Source organism: Elephantulus edwardii, unplaced genomic scaffold, assembly GCF_000299155.1.
Source record: "Elephantulus edwardii isolate Elephantulus edwardi_28Jun2011 unplaced genomic scaffold, EleEdw1.0 scaffold00372, whole genome shotgun sequence".
NCBI lineage: Eukaryota > Metazoa > Chordata > Mammalia > Macroscelidea > Macroscelididae > Elephantulus > Elephantulus edwardii.
This window is the reverse complement of record NW_006400122.1, coordinates 1,632,279-1,651,527: the sequence shown is the minus strand read 5'-3', so window position 1 is coordinate 1,651,527 and position 19,249 is coordinate 1,632,279. Positions and strand designations below refer to the sequence as shown.

The following is a 19,249-nucleotide window of genomic DNA, read 5'->3' as shown; positions in this document are numbered from 1 at the left end:
TCATTGGTGTACAATCTCCCGCCCCCCCGCAGCCGCTCTGGCCCCTGCCCCGAGTACACTCTACTATGCAACCTTCATTCTGGACTCTTGTGAAAACCATAATACCCTGTCATTTATTGCTTTTAATCTGTTCTCTCCCTCATCTGTTTCACTACAGCATACATAATTTGTTCAGTTTTTCTCAGTCTTACCCCAACCCTGATATCAGTCCCCTTCTACAACAGTGGCAACATGCAGTAATTGTCTTTTTGCGACTGAAATATTTCACTCAGCATAATGTCTTCCATGGTCACCCATTTTGAATATTGCATGAGTTCCTCGTTTTTCAATGCAGTGTAGTATTCCATTGTATGAATATACCACAGCTTCTCTAACCATTCATTTGTTGATGGGCACTTAGGTTGTTTCCAACTCCTTGCTATTGTGAACAAAGCTGCAATAAACATGAGTGAACATATATCTGCTTGTATGTCAGTTATGGTCTCTTTGGTGTATATTCCCAGTAGTGGAATTGCTGGGTCAAATGGTATCTCTATTTGCAGCTTTTTGAGAAAGGGTCACACCGCTTTCCACAACGGTTGCACCGTTTACACTCCCACCAACAGTGGATAAGAGTTGCCGTTTCCCCACAACCTCGTCAGCATTTGTTGCTTGCTTGCTGTTCTGTTAAATTTTGCTATCCTTACTGGGGTGAGATGATATCTCATAGTTGTCTTGATTTGCATCTCTCTCAGAGCTAGGGATTTTGAACATTTCTTCATGTGCTTGTTGGCCATCTGAATGTCTTCTTTGGTAAAGTGTCGGTTCACATCCTGTGCCCATTTTTCAATTGGATTATTTACTTTTATCTTATTGTGGTGCTCAAGTATTTTATAAATTCTATAATTAAGTCCCTTATCTGACATGTCTTTACGGATAATTTTTCCCAGTCTGTGGCTTCCCTTTTTACCTTGTTGGAGAAGTTTTTGGATGTGCATAGGGATTTGATTCTTAGAAGGTCCCATTCATCTATTTTATCTTCTCTGGTTGTAGATTTTTCCAGATACTTGGAAGACTGTTTATGTCATGGATTAGTAGTACTACTAGAGTTCATCCAAGATTTTCTTTAATGAAGTTTATAGTCCTCAGTTGTAGTCCTAGGTCCATGATCCAACTTGAATTGGTTTTTGTATATGGAGTGAGGTGTGGACCTTGCTTGAGTCTTCTGCAGATAGCTTTCCAATTTTGCCAGCACCATTTGTTAAAAAGCTGGTCATTTCCCTGTTTAATGAGTTCACCTCCTTGTAAAAAATCAGTTGACCATAGGTAGATGGGCTGATTTCTGGGTTCTCAATTCTATTACATTGATCTATGAATCTGTTGTTGTACTAGTACCATGCTGTCTTAACCACCACGGCAGTGTAGTAGGATTTGAAATCAGGAAGTAAGATGCCTCCTGCCTTTTTTCTATTTTTGAGGAGTGCTTTGCTTATTCAGGGCTTCTTTGCATTCTAAATGAAACTGGAGATTACCTTTTCCATCTCATTGATGAATAGGATTGGTATTTGTATTGGGATTGTATTGAACGTGTAAATTGCCTTTGGTAGTATTGCCATTTTAACAATATTGAGTATTCCTATCCATGAGCAAGGGATATTCTAACACTTCTCCAGGTCTCTTTTTGTTTCTTGTAGTAATGCTTTGTAATTTTCTTTGAATAAATCCTTTGTGGTTCTGGTTAGATTTACTCCCGAGTATTTAATCTCATGGTTAGCTATTGTGAAGGATATTGTTTTTCTTAGCTTCGGCTCTGTGTTCTCTTTGTCACTGTAGAGAAATCCAACTGATTTTTGTATGTTGATCTTGTATCCTGCTACTTTGCTGAATTGGTCAACTATGTCCAATAGTTTTCTTGCTTAGCCTTTAGAGTTTTCTAAATATACTATCATATCATCTGCATAGAGAGATAATTTTAATCCTCTTTGCCAATTTGAATTCCTCTTATTTCCTTCTTTTGTCTTATTGCTATCACCAAGACTTCCAATACAACATTGAATAGGGGAGGTGATAGTGACATTCTTGCCTAGTTCCTGTTCTTGAAGGGAATGCCTTTAACCTCTCTCCATTGAGAACAATGTTGTCTCTTGGGTTTTCATAAATACTTTTTACAATGTTGAAGAAATTCCCCTTTAATCCTATTTTGTTGAGTGTTTCAATCAGGAAAGAGTGTTGGATTTTGTCAAAGGCCTTTTCTGCATCAGTTGATAGGATCATGTGGTTCTTGTTCTTTGCTTTGTTAACATTGATTATTTTTCTTATGTTGAGCCATCCTTGCATCCCTATTGTGAATCTCACTTGGTCATGGTGATTTTTTTTTAATGTATCGTTGGATTCTATTGGCCAGGATTTTATTCAGGATTTTTGCATCTATTCTCATGAGAGATATTGGCCTATAGTTTTCTATTTTGGTGGTGTCTTTTCTGGCTTTGGTATCAAGGATATGTTTGCTTCACAGAATGAGCCTGGGAGAATTCCACCTTTTTCTAATTTCTGAAACAGTTTATGTAGGATTGGTAGCAGTTCTTCTGTGAATGTTTGATAAAATTCACTTGTAAGGCTGTCTGGTCCAGGACTTTTTTTGGTTGGAAGTTGTTTTATTACTTTTCAATTTCTTGTTTTGTAATGGGTCTGTTCAAGTGTTCAATTTTGGTTGGTGTCAGTTTAGGTAGGTTGTGAATTTCTAAGTATTTGTCCATTTCCTCTAGGTTTTCATATTTGTTTGAGTATAATGTTTCACAATATTCCAATATTAGTCTTTTTATTTTAGTTGGTTCTGTTGTGATATTGCCCATTTTATGTCTTATTTGGATTATTTGTGTCTTTTCCTTCTTTTCTTTTGTTAGTTTTGCTAGGGTTTGTCAATTTTGTTGACCTTTTCAAAGAACCAACTCCTAGTTTTGTTTATAGTTTAATTGTTTCTTGGTTTTCTGTTTCATTTATTTCTGCTCTAATTTTTATCATTTACGTTCTTTTTGAGGGTGTTCCATTTTCTTGTTATTCTTTTTCAATTTGCTGGAGATGTTGGGTTAGAGAGTCCTTTCCTGCCTTTTGATGTGTTTGCTTATTGCTATAAATTGATCTCTGATTACTGCTTTGGCTGTTTCCCAGAGGTTTGGTAAGTGGTGTTTTCATTGTCATTTGTCTCAAGAAACTTTTTTATTTCATTTTTTATTTCTTGTAGTATCCATTCATGTTCAAGCAACGTGTTGTTCAGCTTCCAGATGTATGTTTTTTTCTCCTTTATCTTCTGGTTATTAAGGTCTAATTTTGTAGCATTATGGTCTGAGAAAATGCTTTTTATTATTTCTATGTTTTTTAATATATTGATGCTTGCCTTGTGACCTAAAATGTGATCTATTCTGGAGAAAGTTCCCTGCACCTTGAAGAAGGTATACTGAATTTTTTGCAGGTGCATTAGCCTATAAATATCTATGTGGTCAAGTTGTTTTATTGTGTAGTTTAATTCTTGAGCATCTTTGTTCAGTTTTTTTCTGGTAGTTTTATCTTTTCTTGAGAGAGGAGTATTGAAGTCTCCAGCTACTATCATAGTGTTGTCTATTTCCTTTTTCAGTTTTGTTAATATTTGCTTTATATATATTACAGGTCTTTCATTTGGTGCATAGATATTTATTATTGTTATGTCCTCTTGTTCTATTGACCCTTTAATCATTACATAGTGACCTTCCTTGTCCTTTGTGATGGTTTTTACTTTGAAATTTATTTTATTGCATATTAATATTGCTACTTCTGCTTTTTTCTGGTTGCCATTTTATTGGTATATCTTTTCCCATCCTTTTATTTTTATTCTTTCTTTATCTTCTCTTTTCAGGTGTGTATCTTGTAGACAGCATGTTGATGCATATTGATTTTTATCCAATCTGCTACTCTTCTTTTCTTCAATGGTGCATTCAAACCATAAACATTCAGTGTGATTATTGAAAGGCAGTGTTTTATTGCTCTCATTTTGTTGAATTCTTTTTGGTGTTGTTGCTAGTTACTTTGGTCCATGCTGCTGTCTGAGGTACTTCTGCAAGAAGGACATCTCTCAGTGTTTCCTGTAGTGCTGGTCTTGTTGGTCTCTTTGGTTCTGCTTTTCTGGGAATATCTTGATCTCTTCTTCATATTTGATTGGTAATTTTGCTGGGTACAGTATTATTGGTTGACAGTTGCATTCTTTGAGTATTTGATATATGTCTTTCCATTCTCTTCTTGCACGCATGGTTTCTGCTGAGAAATTGGCACTTAATCTTATCTGTTCTCCTTTGTGGGTTACTCTTTGTTTCTCCATCTCTGCTTTCAGGATTCTCTCCTTATCTTTGGTTCTGGCAAATTTAACTATGATATGCCTTGGTGTTTTTCTTTTGGGGTCTATTCTCTATGGCATTTGCTCAGCTTCTTGAATATATATATATATTTTCTCATTTTTCATTATGCCTGGGAAGTTTTCCTCTAGCAATTCTTCCACAACTTTTCCGGTGTCTTTACTTGCTTCTGCCCTTTCTGGGATTCCAATGATGCACATGTTATTTCTCTTGATGGTGTCCCACATTATTCTTAGATTTTCTTTTTTTTCCTTTCTTTTTTATTCTGCTTTTTGCTCTAGCAGATCAGTGGTGAAGATTCTGTCTTCTATTTCACTGGTTCTGTGTTCTATCTCTTCAAGTCTGTTTAGTGTCCCTCCATCATGTTGACAGCATCTGAAACATTGGACCTCATATTTTGGATCGTGGTTTCTTGTTTTTCCAGTGCTGCTAGTGCCTCATTTGTTTTATCCTCGATTGTTTTTTTTTTTGTTGTTGTTTGGTTTTTTTTTAGCCCCTCCTGGTTTTTGCTTGTAGTATCCAGTGCCCTTGCCCAGCAGCCCCTGTCCAAGCAGGGTCCCTGGTCCAGCAGGACCATTGAAGACTCAGTAAAATTTCTGTAAAGCAGTGTAGCTTTAAAATCCTTTAGTCACTAAACTAATTATATTAACAAAAGTTCTGATTCGAATTCCTATTGTCCACATCGCACAACAGACCCAGTCAATTTCTCCACTAACGTTTCCCCTTTCAAATAGGTCCCTCAGAAGCTCGGCTAGAAGCTTCCAGCTTTTGCCACTTCCACATGTGGACTGGAATGCAGATCGGAACCAACCGAGGTTCTGTGTTCGTATAGTTCTGAGTCTAAATAATCCAACAAAAGTTCTGATTTACACTTCACCAAAGAAGACATTCAGATGGTCAACAAGCACATGAAGAAATGTTCAAAATCCCTAGCTCTAAGAGAGATGCAAATTAAAACAACTATGAGATATCATCTCACCACAGTCACAACAGCAAAATTTAACAGAACAGCAAGCAACAAACACTGGCGAGGTTGTGGAGAAATTGGAACCCTTATTCACTGTTGGTGGGAATGTAAAATGGTGCAACTACGGTGGAAGGTGGTATGGCGCGTTCTCAAAAAGTTGCAAATAGAGATACCATTTGACCCAGCAATTCCACTACTGGGAATATATCCCGAAGAGACCATAACTGACATCCAAGCAGATATATGCACACCCATGTTTATCGCAGCTCTGTTCACAATAGCAAGGAGTTGGAAACAACCCAGGTGCCCATCAACAAACGAATGGGTAGAGAAGCTGTGATATATTCACACAATGGAATATTATGCTGCATTGAAAAACAAGGAACTCATTCAATATTATTCAAAATGGGTGAGCCTGGAGGACATTATGCTGAGTGAAATATCTCAGTCACAAAAGGACAAATATTGCATGGTGCCACTGCTGTAAAATGGGACTGATATCAGGGTGGGGGTAAGACTGAGAAAAACTGGATAAATTGTGTATACTGCACTGAAACAGATGAGGGACTGAATAATTTAAAAGCGATGTATGATAGGGTATTATGGTTATCACAAGAGTCCACAATTAAGGTTGCATAATGGAATGTACTTGGGGAGGTGGGAGGGGTGTGGGGGGATTGTGTACCAGGGAGGGAGTCTTTCTTTTACTTTTGAAACAGAGGAGCGAACTGGGGGGCGGGGGGAGAGGGCTGGGCGGGGAGAGAAGTGCAGCAATGAATGAATGGAAATCCAAATTCTCTGTAAATGTTCATTAAAACTAATAAAATTTAATAATAATAATAATAAAAGAAATTGTAAAAAAAGTTCTGATTTAAGTTCCTACTGTCCACGTCATGCAACAGACCCACTGGGTTTTAGTGTGGCTTAAGAGAATTCAGCCAATTTCCCCACTAAGCTTTCCCTTTTCAGATGGGTCCCTCAGAAGCTCGGCTAGCAACTTCAGGCTTTTGCTGGTCCGCGAACAGTGACTATGTGTTCTTATAGTTCCAATACTAAACGTTTCAATAAGGTATGATTCAAATTCCTACTGTCCACATCGTGCAACAGACCAGCCAGATTTTAGTGGGACTTAAGATAATTCAGCCAATTTCTCCATTAACCTTTTTCCTTTCAGGTGAGTCCCAAAATAGCTCAGGTAGCCAGTTCCAATTTTTGCCAGGTCTGTGATGGGACCGTGGCATAGCACGGCTTTGTGTTGTTATAGCTTCTAAACTGATTTTGTCAACAAAAGTTCTGATTCAAATTCCTCCTGTTCACATCATGCTTTAATGGTCGGTCTCTGTGGGGTGTGAAGGACTCTTTAGTGTCCCATCTCTATGCAGCTTGCTATTCCTATGGCTCTTCACACTGTACTCTCCACCACCGCCATCTTCCCTCCCTGCTTCGAACTTTTCCAATGCAACACATCCTGATCTACTGACTGCTAACACCAGTGTGATGATTGTGGAGCTAAGGAAGACAAAAATCAATTGATTTATTCCACAATTGTCAAAGATAATTTCAATCTTTTCACCATTGAGCATGATGTTGATTATTGGTCTAGAGGTGAGAATTTTTGGTTTCTTGATGTTGAGATGTAATATATATATCTAAGGCTATAGTCTGATTTTCTGCAACAAGCACTTCAAGTCCTCCTCTCTTTCAGCTAGTAAAGGTGTGCCATCTGCACAATGCAGGCTGTTGATGAGTCTTCCTTTGATCCTGATCCTACTCTTTTCAGAAATTTTCACCTCTTGAATATTTTTTTTCAGCATACATCCACATGAATAGATATTGAGAAAGTATACAATCCTAACACATACCTTTCTTAATTTTAAACCATTCAGTGTTACCTTGCTCTATTCAAACAAAAGATTCTAGATCTAGGTATAGATTTTTCCTGAGAACAATTAAGTGTTCTAAGATTTCCATTCTTTTCAATGTTAGCCATAATTTGTTATGATCCACCTAGTCAAATGCCTTCGCATAGTCAATAAAGTATTGGTAGACATTTTTCTTGTATTCTCTGATTTCTGCAAGGATCCATCTGACATCATCATCAACGATATCCCTCTTCCAAAATCAGCTTGAACTGGTGGCAATTCTTTTTCAATGTATTGTTTTAAACACCGTAGGGCTATTTCCAGCAATATTTTGCTTGCATGTAATATTAGTGATACTTTTCAATTATTTCTACATTCTGTTAGATCCCCTTTCTTGGGAATGTATGCACATATGGATCTCTTCCAGTCAGTAGGCCAGGCAGTGGTCCTTCAAATTTTTGGGCAGAGACTGGTAAGCATACGCAGGGTCACATCCCTTTCTTGAAGTATGTCACTTAGTATCCCATTGATTCTTGGGGCCTTATGCCAATGTCTTCAGTGCAGCTTGAACTTCTTCCTTTATTAGGTTTTTGATCATAAGAAAATTCTTGAAATATTTCTGTTTTAACTAATTCTTTTTGGTACAGTGACTCTGCATTCTATCCACCTTCTTTTGATTCTTTCTGGATCATTCAAGATTTTGCCCCTATCATTCATTGCAACTTGAGGTTTTAATTTGTTTTTTAATTCTTTCAGCATGCGAAAAAGCAAGGGAGTTCTTCCCTTTTTATTCTCTGACTCCGGGTTTCTGCACATTCCGTTACAATACTTTGTGTTTTCGAGTTGTCCTTTGAAATCTCCTGTTCATATCTCTTACTTCTGTGTTTCTCCCTTTGTATTGGCTTCTTGACACTGTAGTGCACTTCCGTTATGACATCCATTTAGTGTTTTCTTTCTCTTTGTCTATGTAAAAACCTTTTGTTCTTTTTATGGATGATATCCTTAATATTATCCTACAACTCATCTGGTATTCAATCATTGGTGTTCAGAGATTCAAATCTATTCTTAAGATGCAGTCCTTTGGTGGGACCACTCCTCTTGTGGGGTCTTACCTTCACTCTGATGAAAGACGTCAAATCTTGCGTGGCTTTGGATGTCCCAGGAATATCTTTCACCCACCACTTCCCAAACCCAGCCACACTCACACCCTGGTCAGTGACAGAACCACTGCCTGCCAGGCTGAGGGGCTGCCATTTTAGATCATAATCCCACCCAGAGCACTAGACTGCTGTCACCACTGCCTGGAGACGCACTGCTGTGTTACTTGGAGACAACCCAGTTTCCATCCCTGCTTTCCAGAGCCAGGTGCACCAATACCACAGGTACTTTGGGTGAAACAATGCTGTCTAGCAACATCATGTGGGATTTCTTAAGCTCAAGTGGCCTGGTGAGGTATGGTTTCAGGAGCGCTACAGTCATCCCACTCCTGGTTGACTGTTCTTCCCAAGAGAGGAGCAGCAATATACAGGTTCTTCACAAAACATTGTCATACCCTGGGCCATTATATAGTTACAACAACCTAGTATCTACTAAGAAAAGGCTCAAACAATGTCAAGAAAGCAGCAGTCTGCCCCAGTCATTATGAAAAAAAAAAAATACCACACACCAACAAAATAAACCTTCTAAAAAGACAGACCCAATGGATACCCCAGATAGAGAGAACCAGAAGAAATATGTTGATGCGGAGTTATTTGAACAGTTAGAGAAGATGCAAATGACAGAAGAAACAATGGAAAACATTAAGAGAGCATATAACCCAGTGACAGCAATCCAGAAAAATCTCACATTGATGAGAAGCAATCTGAACAGCTATAGAAGAAACTGAAAAAAAAAAAGGGAGAAAGAATTGTAGTGTAGAAAAAGAGGTTCAAGAATTTAAAAATATCATCACAAGACAGAGAGAATGCAGCCAACACAATACTGGAAATAATAGAAAAGCATGAAAATGCAATCCAGAATATTAAAACAGAAATAGCAGAATTATCCAACAATGGTGGACAAAAAACTAAAAGTGAAGAGCTGGAACAGAGAGTTAGTGATATGGAAGATAAGAGCCTCACTGGAAATATACTAGAAGAAAAATTAGAGATGAGAAATAAAGAAAATGAAGAAAGTATTAGAATCATGTGACGACATCAAAAGGAACAATATACGTATGACTACAATTCCAGAACAGAGGAGTGACAGGGAAGTCATGGAGAAAATTGTAGAAGAGGCACTAGAAGAAAACTTCCCTGGTATTTTAAAGAATGAGAAAATCTACCTTGAAGAAGTACAGTGAGCACCAAATAGACTAGACCCTAAAAGAAAAATATCAAGACATATCATAATCAAATCTTCCAAATTAAAAGATAAGGATGTTGTTGTTGTTGTTCTGTGCCATTGAGTCGCTTGTGACTCATAGTGACCTTATGTACAAGAGCTCTAAATGCTGTTCTATCCTGTGCCAACCTAGCCATCTCAAACGCACTTATTCTCACTGCACTGCTCCAGTCACAGAATCGATCCATCTCATCGAAGGTCTTCCTCTCCTTCGCTGCCCCTCCACTCTGCCAAACATGATGTCCCTCTCCAAGGACCAGTCCTTCCTTGCAACATGCCAAAAGTATGTCAGACGAGGCTTCAGAATCCTTGACTCCAAGGAGCATTCTGGCTTCACCTTCTCCAGGACAAACCTGTTGTTTCCCTAGCAGTTCATGGTATATTCAACACTCTTCTCCAGCACCACAGCTCAAAGACATCAATTCTCTTTCTATCAACCCTATTCACTGACTACTAAAAGCAATGCAAGAAAAACAAAGGGTCACCTACAAAGGGGAAACAGATTAGGTTCTCATTTCTCAGCAGAAAACATGCAAGCTACAAGACAGTAAAAAGGCATATACAGAAAGTTGAAAGAAAAGAATTTCCAGCTAAGGATCCTATACCCAGCAAAACTCTCCATCAAATAGGAAGGAGAAATTAGATGCTTTTCAGAAAAGAAGAAACTTAAGGAATTTGTGAAAACAAGACCAAAACTACATGAAATTTTAAGTGAAGTCTTTCACATGGAGACAACAAAGGAAAGTGCATGGACCATAACAACCAGAAACACCAGAAAAAGAAACACAACAAAATGGCAAAACTAAAACTTAACCTAACAATGACCACACTTAATGCGAATGAACTAAATGCACCAAACAAGAGAAAAAGAGTAGCAGAATGGATAAAAAACCCTCAAAGCTCATCAATATGTTGCCTACAAGAGTCACATCTAAAAAGTGGAGAGAAAGACTCAAAAATCAAAGGCTGGAAAAAATACAGCAAGCAAAGGCAACCTCAAAAAAGCAGGAGTGGCAATTCTAATCTCTGATAAAATAGACTTCAGAATGAAAACCACAATAAAAGATAAGGAAGGGCATTACATACTGATTAAAGTCACCATAGATAAAAAGACACAACCCTGGTCAACATGATAGATCTGCAAAATACACAAAACAACAGTTGGTTACAGAAAGAAATATACAGCACTGCACAATAGTGGGAGGAGACTCCAACATATCTCAATTATCAACTCAAAAGAAGCTTAACAAAAAAAAATGCAAAGAGATAAACTATACAATCAGCCAATTTGACCTTGTGCATGTATTCAGGTACTTCACACATCTAAAACTCAATTCACTTTCTTCTCAAGTGCACATTCTCCAGAATCCATCACATATTAGAACACAAATCAAGCCTCAACAAATTAAAATACATTGAAATAATATAAAGTATCTTCTCATATCACAATGCCATAAAACTAGAAATTAACCACAGGAGATTAAAAGCTTACAAAACCATCCATTTGGAAACAAAATAACTCTCTACACGATTGGGTTGTAAAAGAAAGTTTATAGAATCCTACAAGGCCTCCATAAGAAAAAGACTGATAACACAATTGCAAAATGGGCAAAAGGCATGGAAAGAATTTTCACAGAAGATACTTTCATGGCCAACAGACATAAAGAAATGCTCAAAATTACTGGCAATAAAAGAATGTAAATCAAAGCCACAATGATATACCATCTCACTTTGGTAGCAGTCATAAAGTTTAACAGGACAGCACGTTAATAAGTGTTGAAGAGGATGTGGCCAGATAGGAACTCTTATACACTGTTGGTGGGATTGTAAAATGACACAACAACTCTGGAAGAAAGTTTGTCATTTCCTCAGAAAGCTCAATATAGAAATTCCATATAATTCATCTATTCCACTGCTTGTAATATACCCTGAGAAAATGAGAACTGAGGCAAAATGAAGACTTATATGCCATTGTTCATAGCAGCATTATTTATTATTCCAAGAACATGAAAACAGCCTAAATGTCCAACCACAATTTAATAGATTGAGAAACTATGATAAATTCACATGTTGAAGTATCCAAGGAGCAATGATTTTGTAAATCACTATCTAACTTGAAAAGGACTAGAGAGCATTGTGCTAAGTGTATTAACTCAATCCCATAAGGACAAATACTGTGTAAGACCATTATTGTAGAATGTGCACGAGGACCCAAGGGGAGGAGGGTGAGAGTAGAATGGTGAGGATGGGGGGGAGGGAGGTTGAGGGCATGGTTAATCATAGGGCCAGGCAAATTGATGCGGTGGAGAGAGGGGTGGGTAAAGGTAATTGGAAATATTTGCTGTGAAAAATCAATGTAAATGTACTTAGAAAGTAAGCCAGTACAAAATAAAACTTTTCTTTTAAAAAAATCTGTTCTTAAGATGATTTTTAAATTTAGGTGATATAGACTCAAGGTTATATTTTTGTTCTTTTGGACTTGTTTTAATTTTCTTCAGCCTCAATTTAAACTTGTATATGAGTAATTAATGGTCTGTAACCGTTGTAGCTCAACTCAGTACCTTTTAACATCACAGTTGAGTGTAGTCACATAAATGAGTCCAGAAAAATGAGCAAAATCTCATCCCGTCAAGCCACTAACTCAAATCAAGTCAGGTGAAATAAGAATAATTGTCAGGTGAAATAAGAACAATTGTTCAATGCCGGGACCCCCGCTGTGCTTAGGTGGACGGTGGGCTCCACGGGGCTCCCCCGCCGCGGACAGCGATGCTGAAGGCCAAGATCCTCTTTGTGGGGCCCTGCGAGAGTGGGAAAACTGTTCTGGCCAACTTTCTTACAGAATCTTCAGACACCACTGAATACAACCCAACCCAAGGAGTGAGGATCCTGGAATTTGAGAACCCCCACGTCACCAGCAACAACAAAGGCACGGGGTGCGAATTTGAGCTGTGGGATTGTGGCGGCGATCCAAGGTTTGAGTCTTGCTGGCCCGCCCTGATGAAAGACTCGCACGGAGTGGTGATCATCTTCAACGCCTACACGCCCAGCCACCTGAGGGAGATTGAGATGTGGTATTCCTGCTTCGTGCAGCAGCAGCTCCTACAGCATGCTCAGTGTCTCTTAATTTCCCACCACAAACCCGGCTCTGAAGACGATGCAGGAAGCCTGTCACTGCCATCACCTTTAAACAAACTAAAGCTGGTGCACTCGAATCTGGAGGAAGATCCTGAGATCCGTCTGGAATTCATAGCGTATTTAAAAAGCATCGTCAGCTCCGTGTCTGAGAGCAGGGACCGGGAGGAAATGTCCATTATTACCTAACCAGCATGCATCTGGGACCCGCCCACATCACAGCTACTTCCATGGATGATGGCCACATCACTCCGATCTTCATGGTGAACATCTTCCCTGAGTGCTGTCTCAGCTCTCCCTCCGCCTCTTGTGAGGACACTTGTGATTATACTTCAGGTCAACTCAGAAAATTCAAAATAAGCACAACATCTCAGAATCCTTACATCATCGAACTCTCTTGCTCCTCTCTTCTCTTCCCCCTCCCCCCCCCTTTTTTTGTGATTTTAATGGAAGTTTACAGAAAAGTTGGATTTTCATTCATTCATTGTTGCACATTTTCCTCCCAACCCCCCCCCCCAAAAAAAAAAACAACCAACAAAAAAACCCTTCCTTGTTCCAAATAAAGTACAGATTCCAGGGATTAGGACATCCTGCTTGGGAAGCAAAGACAAGATCTGTTCTCACGATGGTTGCAGCATAGGAAACTTCCTAGGGCAGTTCTGACCTTTCCTGTGGGGAGGCTAAGAGTCCAGAGACTCAGGAGATTGGACAGAAGGCTCTGATGATCAACTTCTGAGAGAAGAAAAGGAAAACCATTACGTGCAGAAGCAGAACATTGATACAGGGCTGGGAGAAGAGCCTCATTTCTGTGTCTGAGCCCACGGCTAGAGCAATGGTGTCAGTCTATCCTGTTAGGATCTTGACTGCTCTGGGGGAGCAAGGAGTCCTTGGCAACAGATGGACTGCGATCCTTGGTTGCCCCAGAGCCTACTGGGAAATGTAGTTCGGCCGCCTCCGTGGGCCTTAGCTAGTCTAATTGCTCTTCGCCGTCGTCTTTCGTCAGAAGGAAAGGGCTGGATGGCAAGGACGCACAGAGGACCGCCTTTGAAGCCATAGGTCGTGAGGGTTGTTCAGTGCACGGGAGCCCACAGGCCCAGGCCGCTGGACGGTCCTGGCGTGGCGAGTCGGCCCCTTCCGGTAGCACCTGTTGCCGCTAAGGACGCTGGGAATTGTAGTTGGAGTGGAAATTGTCCTTGGGCTGGAGCTGGGCTCATTCCTTTAAATCAGAATCACAGACATTGCCTCTCGCTACCTGAAAATGCAGGGCAGAGGCTGCCGCCGAATTTGCCTTCCTGTAGTTGAGGATTTTCTTATTGTGGAGGGTGGAGTCCTCCTGAGGCCACCAACCCCTGATTGGATGCCCTGGAGACCTAGCAAAGAGTAGACCTTGGCCACCTGGAGAAAAAACTCGGATCAGCCTGGTGCACCTCCGCCTGATTTCGTTCCCTGCAATGCCCCAGCAATCCCGCTGGCTTGATTCACCACAAAAGTGATGTTTTGCGTAGAATCACAGTGCAGCCTGGTAATTGTTTTAAAGGATCCACAGAGTCTATCAAGCATCTTTTGGTTTTGACCTACTAGGACTTGGTTCACCCTTCATGAGTTCAAGTAATTCAGCAAATAAACAACAAGACAAAAAAAAATATTTTTTGGAAAAGGATGTGGACCTGTGGATGATGAGATGTATCAGGTAAATGTTTGGATCAGGTTCCTTACAAACCAGTTGTAAAAAATTTCACAATCAAGAGCATTTGAAAATTGTGTATGTAATAATACTAAGTAATTATTGTTTAAAAATTTTAATTGTGATAATGGTATGAAGATTGTGTTTCTAAAAGGAAAAATATTTTAGAAACACATGCTGCAGTTATGTGAATGAAATGATAACTGAGATTTGCTCCAGAAATATCCAGGATGGGGGGACTTGTTCTGATTCTTCCCCACAAATACAATGGAATTAGTGCCCTGCTTTGAGAGACTGAATCCAGAGCAGAGGGAAGGAGCACAGAGCTGCAGGCAGGCAGGAATATACCAATCAACGAGTGTCAGGCGCTTCTCTCTCCCTTCTCCCAGTCACATGGACCCCAAGCTTCTGTAAACTGAGGATGTGACCTCAGCAAAAGGTCTTGTTTCCTCAACTACAACACTCCCTGCTTGTACAAACTGATAGAACCCCAAGCTTCTCTCTCTAAAACCAAGAAGTTAGGCTTCCCTGGGGGACTATTTAGAGGGTGCCAACACCTCCTTGGCCCAGATTCTGTCTGCTGGAAGCCCACTGTGAACTGCTACAGAAGTTCCCTGCAATGGTGTCTGCCCTCATAGTCAACACTTCACCTACCACCCTACACAGCACACCTCTCAGGCCTCTGAAACCAACAGAATAAACCTCCCCGGGTCATTTTGTGTTAGTCTGTCCCCTCTTCGAGTTAGCACTGAGGCTACTATTTGCTCCAAAGCAAGCATCTTTATTGAGAGCTGTGTTCATAACCAACAGTCTTCTGCATTGGAAGGCTCTAATGGCAGCAAGGCAGGCTCTGTGGAGACTGACCAGAGGGTGGCACCCCCTCCCGTACCTGGTAACTATTGCTTGGTAACAGTTACCTAGCTACCTGGTAAGTGCCTGCCATGGAGCTGCTCTCATGGCCACCACTCAACCGGCCTCCTTGTTCACCCCCTATCACAAGCATTTGACAACAACAGGACACACCTCCTTGGGGATCAGTTTGGGTCCATCTGTTCTTCCTGCTGACCATTGCTGAGGACAGTAGACTAAAGTCACTGAGTGCTAGAAAGGGGGCATCTTGAGACTACGTTCACAGCCAGCATACCACAGAGCAGTCTCTGGGAGCACCAAGACCTCCTGGGGGCCCACACGGACAGAGCATGATAACTCCTCCTAAGAATGCTGGACCCCGGAAGAGGGCCACCTAAGTGGAGACCGATCTGCAACAACCACTGGCGGCTCTGAAACCAACAAGACAGACTCCTCAAAGTCCCTCTATGGAGTGTCGATTCCTCCTCCTCCAAAAGCAAAGAAAAGTCTACCTGTGCCTCTCCTGAAGCCCAGCTAAGAGGTGAGAGGCCCCTACCGAGCAAGGAAGGATCAAAACCATAGGACACAGCCATTTTTAATAATATTGTCTGGAGGACATTATGCTGAGTGAAATATCTCAGATGCAAAAGGACAAATATTGCATGGTGCCACTGTTGTAAAATGGGACTGATATCAAGGTTGGGGTAAGACTGAGAAAAACTGGATAAATTGTGTATACCATAAAAAAAAAGAATAATTGTTCAACGCTACTGCATGCTTATCTGGTTTCCTATGCAACACTGTGCAACCGATCAAAATTGGGAGCATGAAGTAAGATTTATTTGTCACAAAAATTTATAATGTGTGAGACTGGTGTTGATTTTGGGTTTGAGAAAAAGCTAAGAAGACAAGGAAAATGCTGTTAGAAATCCTAAAAGCAGTAAGAACATGATTATAAAAGGATAGAAAAAGAAAAAGCCATGACTCAACCAAGATGTTGGAACAACTGCAAATTGTTACCTGAGGTAACAGAAATGCACATAATGACCTAGAGAACTGACTAAAATGACTTCAGGCAGAAAGTGAAAATTATCACTTGGATTTTTGGGTTTTGTTATAATAAATTATACATAGGGAGCTGTGATTTCCTAGTCTTAAGAAGCTGCACTGCAATCCCAAAGGCACACAGAATCCATCAAATCCATCAGCTGCTCCCCAGGGGAAGGATAGGCGATCTCTTCATGTGAAATTTATTGCCTCAGAAAACCCGCTGGAGGGTTTTGATACCTTTCAGCTGTGGGGTTGTAGAAGAATACTGATTATCTCAAGGACTGCCAAAAGAACAAACAGATGTTGGAGAAGGTGTAGCCAGAAGGTTTCTTAGAAGCAAAGATGATAAAACTTTGCCTCAAACACTTTAGGCATGTTGCTAGCAGAGGCTATTCCTTGGAGAGGGAAATCATACTTGGGATGGTGGAGGGACAGCAGAAGAGAGGAAGACTCTCAACTAGATGGATTGGCACAGCAACTGCAGCAACGGGCTTGAGTGTGTCAGAGACGGTGAGAATAGTATTGGATAGGACAGGGTTCATATCTGTTGTTCATAGGCTCACTATGAGTCATACTTGACTTGAAGGCACCTAACAACAGCAGTGAGATAAATACTGGCTATTTAGACTAGAAGCAACAGACACAGTTACAAATGATAAAGGCCTGAGGGAATCCTTTGTTTTGTCATAGCAAGAATGCTGAGAAGGCACTAGTTTTCAAATACTGGTCATTTTCTAATAGAAAAGAAAGAAAGCCCTAGAAGGTAGAGTGAAAAGCTAAAGAAAAATAATAAACATGGAAACCACCTCAAAGATTAGAGACCAGGGTTCCTCACAGATTGGAGAACAGGTTTATTCAAAGACTGGAGACCAGGATTACTCAAAGTTCATTTTCTTTCTCTCTTTCATTGTCACCAAGTTAGGATGGACTTGTAGCTCATCCTTCAGAGGGTTTCCAAAGCTGTATGCACCATGAAAAAAATACCCCATTTTTCCTTCTTCCTTAGAGTATCTGGTGGATTTGAACCAGCAAAGAAATACAATCTTTCTGTAAGCAGTAACATTCAGCCAGTGTTAAGCTCACAGAGCTCCCTGGGTAGATGTGAGACTGGCTTTAAGTACAGTGAAAACAAGGGCCTAGTTGAATTTCAGGATTGCTTTCATGGTCATTGAATTTGATGCATGAAAAGACCAGATAGAATGTTAATTATTTTACATTTACAAGGAAGTGAATTAGGATAGCTCTTTTAGACCATCAACTCATCAAGCTTCCTTTCAATTTGTATGGTCTCTTCTAATGTAACTTTATCATTTCTTCCATCAAGAAGTAGAGTTTACAGACGGAACTCCGAACTCCGCTACCAGACAGAACTCCGCCGCCAGACGGGGCCGGGAAGAGACCCAGGAAGAGCAATAGTCAGCCACCCACCTTAGAACTCCAGAGGAGTGAAGACTACCCGCCACTGTGCGACCCCTCTGCAGCCGGCACCTGTGTGACCACGACACACAGGGTGCTGCTGCATAAACAACCAGCAGCGCCCAAGCCCCGCCCCCAACTCTGGGTGGTAGTGTCCAAGCCCTGCACTCCTTAGGTCCCCCCTAGTACCTTTCCTTCCTTCCCTTCCCCCACCCCCCTTCCAGCTCCACAACCACGCACCTCAGCCCCCACCACAGCCCTGTGACCTCAGGGCACCACAGCGAATCCAGCCATCACTCAGAGCTATCAACCAAGCTGTTGTGGAACTAACCTGGCAGAAGAAAGGCTGGTAGGATCTTATCTGTGTTTACTGGGGCTGATTATCTGGGAGAGCACCTAAGGGCGTGCCCACAGGTGGGAAATTGGCTGAGCTCTCTTGGGTTCCCACCCAAAACGAGCCAGCCAGCTGGCTTCTGTGAACTCTGCAGACCAGCCGGAGGCTAGTGGGTTGGTGGGAATTTGACCTTGATTATTCAGATCCTGTCGGATCCAGGACCCTGCTGGAGCAGGGGCTGTTGTGTGAGGGCACGTGTGTAAGTGCCACCAGGCAGGGAACACTGAGAAAATCATTGGTAGGAAACGGACAACAGGAATTTGAGTAAGGACCCCAGTCGTGAGCACACTGAGACAGCAGAGGTTTGAACAAGGTCCTCCAAGTGATTGACCTGTCCTTGCGATTACCCAACCCTTTGCCTGCCTCACCCCACTTGGCTCCACACCAGTGCCTACGCGTCTGGGCAATCAACTTGCCTTTAAACAGGAGCACTTGACCTGTTTTAGCAATAAGAGATTGCCCTAGAAGGCGCTGAACTGACATTTTTCTGAAGTCATAAAGTCAGAGAAACGCACAAGTTTGGTAGCTGCCCATCTGATCTCAAGAGCATTGTATTCAGATTAAGAACACGTACCAATGTCTCGAAGAAAGCAAACTATCCCACACAATATACAAGAGCAAAGCAAGATGCCACTCACAAAGGGCGACACAAGAGCAGCCTATACCCTGAAATCAGAAAGGCTCATGGAAAATTCTGACGCAGAATTTAAAAGAGGAGTGACTGAATATATCCAATGGATGAAAGACAAACTTGATGAATTACAGGATGCTACAAGCAAAGACCAGGAGGAGTTCAAAAAAACAATGCAAAACATTGCAGAGAAAACAAATAAGGCATTAGCGGCACTGGAAAAACAAGAATCCATCATTCAAAATATAAGCTCCAGTGTTTCAGAGGCTACCAACATGATGGAGGGACATATGAGCAGAGTTGATGAGATGGAACACAGAATCAGTGAAATTGAAGACAAAATTGTCACCTCTGATCTGCTAGAGCAAAAAGCAGACTCAAAAAAGAAGGAAAAAGAAGAAAACCTAAGAATAATGTGGGACACCATCAAGAAAAATAACATGCGCATCATTGGAATCCCAGAAAAGGAAGAAGCAAGTAAAGGCACTGAAAAAGTTGTGGAAGAATTACTAGAGGAAAAC

At 40.8% G+C, this 19,249-nt stretch overlaps 1 protein-coding gene and 1 pseudogene across 2 annotated transcripts; one reads left to right on the top strand and one right to left on the bottom strand.

The window, feature by feature from the left end:
• Window positions 1–19,249, bottom strand: part of LOC102850437 — a 184,850-nt pseudogene that overhangs the window by 95,596 nt on the left and 70,005 nt on the right.
• Window positions 12,339–12,893, top strand: LOC102848119 (rab-like protein 5-like). Of its 2 annotated transcripts, XM_006902141.1 has the most exons (2): window positions 12,339–12,451; window positions 12,542–12,893. In XM_006902141.1, exons 1-2 carry the CDS (start codon window positions 12,339–12,341, stop codon window positions 12,891–12,893), a joined length of 465 nt encoding a protein of 154 aa, XP_006902203.1. The 2 variants fall into 2 exon arrangements, with proteins under 2 accessions (XP_006902203.1, XP_006902202.1); XM_006902140.1 differs by having other exon boundaries at window positions 12,339–12,893.